General features: G+C 36.6%; 1 protein-coding gene across 2 annotated transcripts; it reads left to right on the forward strand.

The window, feature by feature from the left end:
* Positions 1–5,257: 5,257 nt before the first annotated feature.
* Positions 5,258–11,630, forward strand: LOC121782834 (protein trichome birefringence-like 14). 2 transcript variants are annotated; one of them, XM_042180803.1, is made up of 7 exons: positions 5,263–5,542; positions 6,161–6,409; positions 7,110–7,244; positions 7,619–7,780; positions 7,884–8,045; positions 9,849–10,044; positions 10,555–11,630. In XM_042180803.1, the coding sequence occupies exons 2-7, from the start codon at positions 6,256–6,258 to the stop codon at positions 11,378–11,380; spliced, it is 1,635 nt and encodes a 544-aa protein (XP_042036737.1). In that variant the 5' UTR covers positions 5,263–5,542; positions 6,161–6,255; the 3' UTR covers positions 11,381–11,630. The 2 variants fall into 2 exon arrangements, with proteins under 2 accessions (XP_042036738.1, XP_042036737.1); XM_042180804.1 differs by lacking the exon at positions 7,110–7,244 and having other exon boundaries at positions 5,258–5,542.
* The last annotated feature ends 282 nt before the right edge of the window (positions 11,631–11,912 follow it).

The raw sequence follows: 11,912 nt of genomic DNA on the forward strand, positions 1-11,912 counted from the left end.
CAGAAATATTCCCTTAGTGAGAGCGATTGAAGATAGGATACACGTCAACTTTGATGCCCTCTTCCTTAATAAACTAAAAGCGGTTTGGATGAAGTGAAGACGATAGAGGATACCTTAGATAACCTAGCTGTGCAGCCTTACTATAAAGTGAGTTATAAGCCTAAACACTTTGAGCTAACTTGTAAAAAATGGGCAGCCACTTGATGCTTAGGGAGTAGAGTATAAAGGAGAAAAAATGGGTTATGAAGGAATAAGCTGGACAAAGTCCAGAGCTAGTGGTATAAGCTGGACGAAGTCCAGGAAAAGGAGGTATAAGCTGGACGAAGTCCAGGGAAAAAAAGGAGGTATAAGCTGGAATTACTTAATTAACCTTACCGTATTATAGTTGATTAAATATATAATTACTTAATTAACCTTACCGTATTATAGTTGATTAAAATAAAAAAAACTGGAATTAACTAAGCCGCCAGATCTTATTAAAAAACAGATGATCTAATCAAATCCAAAGGCTGAAAAACGGTCTGCATTTCTTTGTTTAAGGAGATACTTGTTTTGATCAAACACCTATATATATATATATATATATTGTTTTTAATTACTCTCTCCGTCCCACTTAAGATGACCACATTCTTGAGTGGAACAGAGTTTTAATTAGAATAGTTATTTATGATAAAATAAAGTAGAAAAAGTAATTGAATATTTTAATAAAAAGAAAGTATATGAAACTTAGACCATAAGTCTAATCTCTCTGCCATTTGAACTCTTAATTATTTATGGTTATATACAACTTTTTACTCGATTTCTTATTCAAGATATAATACTTATAAGAAATCATCTTTCTACAATCATTCCTTTTCTTAATTACTCATGTATCTTACCTCCTCAGTTTCAATTAAGTTGAGTTATATTTTTTTTGGAATATCCCAACTAAGTTGAATTATTTCCTTTTTTTCACTAATAACAAAACATCTAATCACTCTTACTTTATTTTATCACCCACTTTACTCTCGCTTTATCTTTTCTGTTTTATTATATTTCTCCTATTTTTCAACACAATTCTTAATCTCCGTGCTCAAAAGTTTTATGTCAACTTAGTTGGGACGGAGGGAGTACTATTTTATTATTTTTGTTTTTTTCCCAACCTATTTTAGATTAAACTATGCATTATATTAAAATCTTAAAAATGATAGTAGTACTCCCTCTGTTTTATTGTAGTGGAGACATTTCTTTTTGGCACGCGATTTAAGAAAAATTGTATAAAATGAGTTAGTAAAGAAAAAATAAAGTAGAAAATGAAAAAGTTCGAGAGATGAAGAGAGAATAAGTAAGAGAGAGTAAAATAAGTGAGAACAAATGTGTTAATTTTACTAAAGAGAGAAATGACTCCACTACTATGGAATATACCAAAATGGTAAAATGACTCCACTACTATGGAACGGAGGGAGTATATTATTAAAAAAACAAAATTACACAATTAAAATCCTAAAATTACAATCTACTATAAGCGATAAAATAATAATTCTAAAATCAAATAGGTAGAACAAGCCATCAATAAAATTTTAATGGAAAAGCAGTTATCATCGCTAACGAGTTGCGTCAGAAAAATATTGCGGGAGATCGGCTACTAATTGTCAAATTTTGTCCAAATATGCCCAATTAGATCTTCTTGGAGTTGTGTGTGGGTGACGAAGTCACGAGTCGATGGCCGACGTTGTAAGAACTCGCAAAATGGTGTCGGGGCACATTGGCGTGTGGGACTTTCTGCGGTGGAGCTGTCGGCCGCGGTATCTTCATCGAACCAATTTTCGGCGTTTGGTCCTTCGTCTTCAATTATTATGTTGTACATGTTAATACACGCATACATGATGTCAACGGGGACTCCATATACCAAGAATGACCTAGGACTTTGACAATTATGAACCGTTCTTGTAGAACCCCGAACGCTCTTGCATCTATGCAAAAAGAACATGGTTGGGGTCTAGCGGCATGTTGAGTATGTTGTAGCGTTGTAGCGTTGACTGTTGGTCGTGAAGGATATTGTTCGTGCTCTGCCGTCTAAAACATCGTTGAAAACGTTGGAGTGGTTGAGTAGTTGATATTATTATTCAATTTGGGTACCCAAAAAATGCATGCCAAACTCATAGGCGGTAGTCGGCAACCGCCTCTAGCAAAATCCTCGAGTAAGAGCCTTTGTAGCCGCTTGTGTACCCTCCACATTCCCCTCTATGCTATGGGGAAATTATTCCATGCATGTAGTCTTCAATGCATGTAGTCAATTGTAAGTAATGGGTTGGCGAAGATATTACGCGACGAAGGCTTCGCGAATGCCTCTACAAAATTTTATCATGCATTCGCGGCCAGTAGATTTGGAAGCGTTCAATTACTTGTCGAACATATCCTACATTTTCCAGTAGCAAGTTGTCGGACTGCAAATGTACACTTTTGCAGTGTCGTAAAACTTTGCTGACCTGTAGTGCCTGATTGTTCTCGAAAGTAGTTGTCACGCGATGCGCAAAAATAACTATTGGTGAATAAGGAAATGGCATCGGAAGTATTCCTTTTCCCACTGTGGTTGCTCTGAATTTTAATAACGAATGAGCCTTTGAGTGTCCTCCTCCCTATTACAATGAATGTAGCATCAGATCGTTTGTACAGGAGGAGGTGGAGCGACAAGGTTGTCATAATACTCTTCACTACGTTGCTCCGCTAAGTCAATGGACTGAGCCAATTCCTAATCGTTAGTCATATTGGGAATAGAAATTAGAAAGAAAATTGAGTAAGAGAGAATTTTTCGGTGTACAAAAAATAATGTGATAAATGAGGTATTTATAGATGATTTTAGAATGTATTGGGGGATAAAAAAATAAAAAGACAAAAAACGGTAGTATTACAGTTATATTTGGGAAAGTGAGATAATTTTATATTTTTTAATTAATTTTGAAAACGATCACCGCCCGAAAGATTTTTCTTATTAAAAAAATTAATTTTGAAACGATCACCGCCCGAAAGATTTTTCTTTTTTCAAACGGGTTGGATTTTTTTTGCCGCCGGATACGACGTCACCCACTTATATAATACCACGTGGGGGGCCATTCCTGCTGCTCGCCCCATCCTCCTCGCCTAAAGGAGACGCTTGCAACGCGTCTCCTACGCATCTCATCTCGCCGAGACGAGGCCCATAGTTTTTTCTCATCGTTGTGGATGCTCTTAGTTATAGGGTAAATGATATTCAGCATACCTTATATGAGCACAACCCTCGTTTGATGTACTACGTGTTTGTGTTGTAGCACTCTCTATGTACCATTAGTGTTAGATCATATTCCTTTTTGGGTTGTCGAACTACACTTGAGTTGTCTTTTTATTTGGTAAAATACAACACTCTCAATTTCTGTTACTCTATTAAACACACTTCATATCTTTTACTCACTCTGTCCTCAAAGAATATGAACTTTTGATTCGACACGAGTTTTAATGCATTATTGGTAAAGTAAGAGAGACAGAAATAAAGAAAGTTTTTTAAGTATTGTTAGTGGAGAATGAGTCCCACCTCATTAGAGAGAAGGGAGTTTCCAAAATTAGAATATGACGGAGGGAGTACTACCATTTTAAACATCATCAAAGACATCGTTTTACATATTGATGAGATGATCGAGAAAAATTGAAATTTAATAATTTAGGTATTTCATTTTCAAATTTTATTTTATTTATCATAATTTGACCAAACTCAGATATTTAAATAACTATTCACTAGAGTTCCTAAAACACATGAAATATTTAATTTTAATTTTTCCAACTCTGAACTATTTAATTTTAATTTTTCCTTAAAATTATGAACTTATTTGATTTTTTTCTTTGTAATAAAATAAGTCTTATTCTCAAATAGGAGTATTATTTATTTTTAAATACTCTTCCAGTCTCACAATATAAGTCGCATTTGGTGAGAGCATGAGTTTTAGAGCATCCGCAATAAGATGCGGACTAGTCATAGCCTAAGTAAAACACTCATCCTGCCACATCATCATGGACTTCCCACAACCTGTCACATCATCAAGGATTTCCCACAGCACAGTAATAAGCTAGCCAATGCCCTAGCTCCCCCGAGAAAAAAAACACCAAAAACAACAACAATGAAATGAATTGGAGAAAAAAACCATAGCAAAAATGAAACAGGAAATGGATATTTTAGAAAAAAAATTTAAAAAATTAAAAAATAAAAATAAAAAATCGGCTAGCCGATCGCTCGTCCACACAATAGTGGACATGCGATCGACTAGCCGCTCTCATCCGCGCCCTAGCTCTAGGGAGTTGGTTTTTCGTCCGTCAGACGCAATAGTGGACTAGCCGATCGCCCTAGCCGCACGCCAGTGGCTAGAGTGTCGGCTAGCCCGCTATTGCGGATGCTCTTAGGAAATGTAAGAATAGTCGGAGCGGATCACCTACTCCACAATTCCTACTCCACTCCTACTCCACGCTCACAGCAAAATAAAATAACTCACCATCACTAATTAAAATTGCTCATGGTTATAATATTATTTTATTTTGTTGTGAGTAGGTGGAGTAGGTGATCAGCTCCGAAGAATAGTGGGTTGGAAAAATTAGTAGAATATGAGGTCTACATTTTTATATTAATTTTATTATAATAGAAGGTAAGTGAAGTGAGTTAGTGGAACGTGAGACCTATTTCCTATTTATAGTAAAAGTGAAATATGACTCTTATTATGGACGAACTGAAATGATAAAATGTACTCCATCCGTCGCTCTGTAGTAGAGGCGTTTCTTGTTGGCACGAGATTTAAGAAAAATTGTGTTAAGTGAGTTAAGTAAATTAATAATAAAATAGAAAAGGAAAAAAAATAGAAATGAAGAGAGAATAAAGTAAGAGAGAGTAAGTAACAGAGAAGAAAAGTTTGTTATTTTTTATCAAAAAGGAAATGACTCAGTTATAAAAGAGCAACCCAAAAAGGAATATGACTAAGCTGCGGATGGAGGGGTACTAATTCTTATTGTTGGACAGTGGGAATATCAAATTTATATTTTTCATTATAAAAAGTTGTGTCGGCCGACCCAACTCTCGTTTGTACACGTTGAGCTGGGCTTTGATGGCATTTAATGCACTGATTATTTGGTTGAAACATCCTAATTGTCGATTGTAGAAAGACTTACCCAATTCGATTCTCTAAATTGATCAAGTAGAGAGTAATTATAAATTTAAAACTTAGTTATTTATGGGTGGATTAGTGCCTAACTTATCAATCATTAACACTAGAGAAAATGGAATTATTCTTCCCCATCATTATAATAAATTAATTACTATAATTAAGGCTTAACTCTTCTTAATTTTGTCTTAGCTCTTCTGATTCTATAAATTATAATTTATTATCGCTTTGATTTAAATCATAGCCTCTGATTTTGCTCCTCATCTCCCTCCATCTCTCTCTCTCTGTAGCGGTGCGCAATTTGATGAGCATTCTTTCGTGAAGAAGACGCGCAATATTTACTGAATTCAGTTGCATCTCGAAAGATCCACGCCTTCTGATTCCTGGTAAACATTGCTGATCGGTGGATTCAGTTTCTGTTTTTCATCGATCTCGGTTTGTGTTTGCGATGTGTAGTTTATTGCATTGTTAATGATTTTTGTAGAGTGCGATGAACTGTGTTTACTGCTTTGGCTGTGATGTGAAATTGAATTAGTTGGCAGTTGTCGTTTGACATCTTACGTTAGGAATTTTCGGGAATGGTGAATTGAACTCGAATAAAGAATTGAAGCTTTTCTGCAATTGATACTTCTAGTACTCGAGAATCGAGATCGACTATTGTTAGGCTATTAATTAATTTGTGAATAATTGTTGGTTCCAGTAAAAAAAAAAGGAAGATGGACTCAATTGAGCTACAAATAGTGAACTGAACTTTTAATTGTGTGATACAATAGAGAGTTCAGTTACTTAATTGTAACGAATTGTATGTCATTCGTCTAAATGTTGTCATTCATCGGTTATGAGGTGTAGCATTAAGCGCATGTTTGGTAGGTTAGATAACTCACCTAAGGATGAAATTCTATGAACAAACATATAATTATATTATTAGTCATTAGCCTGTGCGTTTTCAACATACAATCACGCTGATTTTTTTTCTCAATAAAGGTACATTTCATATTTTGCAGTACCTATATCTGTGTTATCATGGGATTTCTCACTTGTGATGCGATCCTGATGATCGGATGCGTCTAAATCTAATTGCTTAGAGCTGCTATCAAGGATGAAACAAGGCATTCAAGGACTAAAGATCCCACAGGTCTCCCTCATCCTTATCGGTTTAGTCTGCACGACTGTGCTTGTATTGGCATGGACAAAGAGCTCAGTTCTCACAGCTTTCATCCCATCTCCGGGTCGCTTCCTGCCACCGGATCTGGGTATGCTGCTAGACTTAATGCATACAGCAACTACTATGTTTTTTTGCTTTCTATGTGTCGGTATAGAGTATGGAAATGTGCTAGAAGTATGTGCATGTCACATGATAAATAATTTTGTGGTCTCTATTCAAGAAAATCTGGAAAAGAATAGTGTAAGTAGCTGATCTCATCCACTTCACTTCACTTCACATTGTCTACATAATTACCTTTCCCTGTTTCGGCCACTCTATATGTTGGATTACTTGATCCTATGTGGCCTGTGTTTGACAACAAAAAAAGAAGTTACTACCTCAAAGAGTTTAGGAACGCAAAGATTAATGTGAATAGTACTTTTGAATGCAAATGAAATACTTCATTGGAGGGAAATGACCACTGCTAGTCTTGTGCTCCTTCGGACATTGTGCTGGAGTTGAGAGTTTGTTCATGTGATCCAAGTGACTAATTCTGTATTCGAATTGTTACTGGATTTTCCTGGTGTAACATTGAAATTTTTTGCAATGATTTACTATCTCTATGTTTCCAATCTTCTTTATATGTGTAGTAGTGAGTTTATGCTTCACTTTGTTCTTTTGATGCTCCTTTTTGTCGAATTTTATCCATGTCAAGACTTCAGAAATCAGAAAGATCTTAAAATATTGAAGAAGTGATGAAATTATCTTTATTCTGAATTCCCCTTTACTGTTATGGATGGTACATTCAGGTGAAATTTTCAAGGGTAGCAACATTTCAGCACAGACAACATTGGAACAAGTTGAATCATTTGCTTCATCTGATGGGATAGAACTAAATGGCGAGGGAGAAGATAGTAGTAATAGTAAAAATACCAATGATGAAGGTCTTGTATAGTCTTTCATCTGGTCAGCTATTACAGTAATTGGCATTCCTATCATGGAATACTAGAAAGGAGATTAGAGTTGTACTATTAAATTTTAATTCTTTCAACATCTTTTTTGGTGCTGTTTTCTATCTGGGACATCCAGTGTAACCAACAATTTCGTACGGTGAAGTGTCAAGTGTGTTTCTTTCTCATCGTATTAATCCCTTCTCTCATATTATTGGTAGAAATAAAATCAACATGGATTCTTTCTGCCAATGCACTTTTTCGTTAGCGTCTGTATAAATGTAGTTTCTTATTCCCAATTCCACTTGTTTCTGTTCATATTGTTTCATACAAGCACTAATTTTCCAATATATTTTCTTGGCGCGCAGAAAATCCCAGTAGTGTTATGAAAAATTGGGGGTCAGATGAACTATCTGAAGGAAAAAATAAATCCTTACAAGTAGAGACTTCTGTGAGGAACTCGTCAGCTTCGGAGTCATCTGTCAGAAGAGAGGAAAATGGAATTTCATCATCTGTTAATAAAAACAAAGGTACATCCAAATAGCACAAGTTTCCTCAAGATTCTATTTCTGCATTTTATGCTTTGTGATCTGATTCCTTAATATTTAGTTCTTAGTAACTTTTTATCTGCAGAGAGTTATCCGAGTGTTCTGAAAGGAACAGGATCTGAAGAATCGCCAGGAGGAAAAAATAAATCAAAAGAATCAAAGACTGTTCCGGAGAACTCTCATTCTGTAAAGTCACTTGTCAAAGGAGAGCAAACAGAAAACTTGTCAGCTACTACTGGAAATAAAGGTAAAATACGGATAAGACATATCTCATCAAGCTTGTCTGTTCTGATTATACGCAATCAGAGAAAGGGGAGCTACAGTAGACACCAAAACTTTTTTGTTAGATAGTACTCCCTCCGTCCCGGGCTACTCGCTCCTTTCCTTTTCGGCACGAAGATTAAGGAATGAGTGTATAGGAAAGTAAAAAATAACGGCTGTAGGTGAAATTTTTTTACTAAAAATGGAAAGAGTGCAAGTAACTTGGGACGCCCAAAAAGGAAATTAGTGCGAGTAGCTTGGGACGGAGGGAGTATATGAGAGCACCCGCAACGCGGGCCGCCCGCGTTCCGCGTTTCGTGCCGGCGGAACGGAACCGGCGCGCGACGCGTTGCGGAGGTGCGTTCCGTCTCCGTGTCGTTCCCAAGCCGTGCCGGGTGCCGACGGCACGACCCGCGGCACGGTCCGTGCCGCCACGCGCTTCGGCGACGTGGCTCGCCCTGCGTCGTGCGTGACGCCCACTCGCCGGCCCGCGAGTGGGCGTCGTCACGCTGACGCAATAAATTCATTTTTTTAAAAAAATGAATTTTTAAAAAAATATTTTTTATTTATAAAAATTGTTTTTTATATTTAAAAACAATTTTTACAAATAAATGAATACTAGAAATTCGTATTAGCCCATATATATTTGATAGGCTTGCGAATTTATGATACTCATTCTTGGTTGTCTCTCTTTTATAGAGACATCCTTGAATGTTTCATATTCCACTTTCGATGTGGGACAAACTCATTCATGGTTGTCTCTATAAAATAGAGACATCCTTGAATTTTTTATGTTCCACTTTCGATGTGGGACAAACTCATTCTTGGTTATCTCTATTTTATAGAGACATCCTTGAATGTTTTATGTTCCACTTTCGATGTGGGACAAACTCATTCTTGGTTATCTCTATTTTATAGAGACATCCTTGAATGTTTTATGATCCACTTTCGATATGGGACAAACTCATTCTTGGTTGTCTCTATTTTATAGAGACATCCTTGAATGTTTTATGTTCCACTTTCGATGTGGGACAAACTCATTATTGGTTGTCTCTATAAAATTATATTTTAAATTATGTCATTTTTTTAGGATTTTAATTATGTCTTTTTCTCTTTTTTTAATTTTAAGTTGTAATGTTATTTTAATTTTAATGAAGTGTGTTTGTATTAATTGAATTGGGTTGGAAATAAAAATAAAAAATGAAATTGAATGAATAGTAATTTAAGGAACGGATAAGAAACGGAGGGTTGCAGGTTTCGTTCCTTAGTTAAGGAATGGAGTAAAAAAGTACAGTGGGGCCCTCAAATAGTAGTTTAAGGAACGGTTTAGGAACGGTGGGGGAACAGCGTTGTGGATGGCCTGAGTGATTGTTCTTTGGAACAGAGTAGGCATTCCTGCAAGAAAAGTGGTAAAATATAAAATACACTTCCTACGTCCCCTAAAAATAAAAAAAATTGAAACGGCTCGGGTTTTATTACAAAATTGGTAAAGTAAGATAAATAGAAAGAAAAGTGTGTTATTGAAAAATGAGTCCCACCTCATTATAGAGAAAGAAATATCCTTAAAAGGAAAGTTTCGATTTTTAGGGCACGGACCAAAAAGAAAAGAATTTATATTTTTAGGGGACGGAGAGAGTAATAAAGAGTGTAAATTTTTTCAACTTCATATTTTTTGAACTGTCCCTTGGTTCTAATTTCAATTGATCTATTGTGCTTTCTCCCTTCACCTCTGATAATCTTACATAAAGAACTTTGTTTTCATTATGCTAACCCATCTTAATTATTTTAGGTTGTAATTATGCCAAAGGTAAATGGGTTATTGATGATGATCGTCCGTTGTATTCTGGATTTGGTTGTAAGCAATGGTTGTCACCTATGTGGGCTTGTCGCCTAACACAACGCATGGATTTTGAGTATGAAAAGCTTCGTTGGCAACCCCAAAATTGCAAAATGAAAGATTTCACAGGACCCAAGTTCCTGCAGCGGTAAGTATTAGCTACTGAAAAAACTCAATTCATTTGTTTGCTGAAACTTAAACTGCCTGAGTCTTCTTGTTAGAATTCGTTTCTCTTGGCTCATTCATCTCTAACTCGTCAATCAGTCACAATATTGGCGAGCTGTGAAAAATTCTGAAAAGATTTGCACATGTTAGCAGTGCAACTCTTCTTAGCTAAGTGTTGGGTGCTTTACGTTTGTCTGTAAATATATATTGATATGCGTTTTCAGCTCCAACCTGACAATATTGGCGAGCAGTAAAAAATTCTGGAAAGATTTAAATTTGCACATGTTAGCAGTGCAACTCTTTTTAGCTAAGTGTTGGGTGCTTTACGTTTGTCTGTAAATATATATTGATATGCGTTTTCAGCTCCAAGCTCAGATGGTTTTTCTGCAAAGTCTGCAGATGTCATTTAGTAATCAGCACATAAACTAGTATTTATTTTTTGTGTTTCATTGCCATGTCATTGCGTAAATACTAGCACTTCTATTGCTTGCAGAATGCAGGATAAAACTTTAGCTTTCATTGGGGATTCACTGGGCCGACAACAGTTCCAGTCTCTCATGTGTATGGTAACAGGTGGGGAAGAAAGAGCTGATGTGCTTGACGTTGGGCATGAGTTTGGTCTTGTTAAGGCTCGTCATGCTGTAAGACCAGATGGATGGGCTTATCGGTTCCCCATTACAAACACAACCATCCTTTACTATTGGTCAGCTAGTCTCTGTGATTTGGAACCTATTAAAGGGTCGAACCCTGTTGATTTTTCCATGCACCTGGATCGCCCCCCTGCATTTTTACGGCAATATCTTCATAAACTTGATGTACTTGTCCTGAATACAGGACACCACTGGAACAGGGGAAAACTTAATGCAAATAGATGGGTCATGTACGTTAACGGTGTCCCTAACACTAATAAGAAGATTGCAGATGTTGCGGGTGCCAAAAATTTGACCATTCACAGTATTGTGAAATGGGTTGATGCACAGCTCCAATTGTTTCCAGGTTTGAAAGCATTTTTACGGTCTCTATCACCCAGGCATTTTTTCAACGGGGACTGGGACACCGGAGGTACATGTGACAATACAACGCCACTTTCCGGTGGCAAAGAAGTTCTAAAAGACGACTCTAGTGATCCTGTGGCTGCACACGCAGTGAGGGGAACAGGTGTTAAGCTTCTTGATATTACTGCTTTGTCCGAGTTGAGAGACGAGGGCCATATATCCCGGTACAGCATTAAAGCCACAGCCGGAGCGCAGGATTGCTTGCACTGGTGCTTACCTGGTATTCCCGATACATGGAATGAAATATTATTTGCGCAAATTTAATGAGAGGAACCCAGGATTCAGCAGAATCGCGTTCGAGATCTGTTCTATGAAAGGAAGGAGCTACAAAATGATGGATGCGGTCAAGCCAGAGCTGGCCATGAGATCACAGAGGCTCGAATCAACCTTTAAAGAAAAAATAGCTATGTACTACTAATATTTATAAAATGATTCTTTTGATTGAGTTATTCGTTACTATTCTTACTATGGATGAGTCAAATTGGAGAATTAATAGGCATACCGTTTTATTTTTTGTTTGTGTTTCAGAACCGTCTACGATTATTTCAAATGGCTGTTACAAATTTTCACAAATTTTTGGTGATGCATTTTGTTGGGGATGGATGCAATTGACAAGAGCCAAAAGTGAAGGGACTAAGTAGCAATTCTGTAGAGTATATACTCCCTTCGTTTCTTAAAAATAGAAACATTTGAAACTGCACAGATTTTAATGCACAATTTGGTAAAGTAAGAGAGGTAGAGAGAAAAAATTGGTAAAGTAAGAGAGAGGAAGAGAAAAAAAGTGGTAAAGTAAGAT

The sequence above is a fragment of the Salvia splendens genome, chromosome 20 (genome assembly GCF_004379255.2).
Source record: "Salvia splendens isolate huo1 chromosome 20, SspV2, whole genome shotgun sequence".
Lineage (NCBI taxonomy): Eukaryota > Viridiplantae > Streptophyta > Magnoliopsida > Lamiales > Lamiaceae > Salvia > Salvia splendens.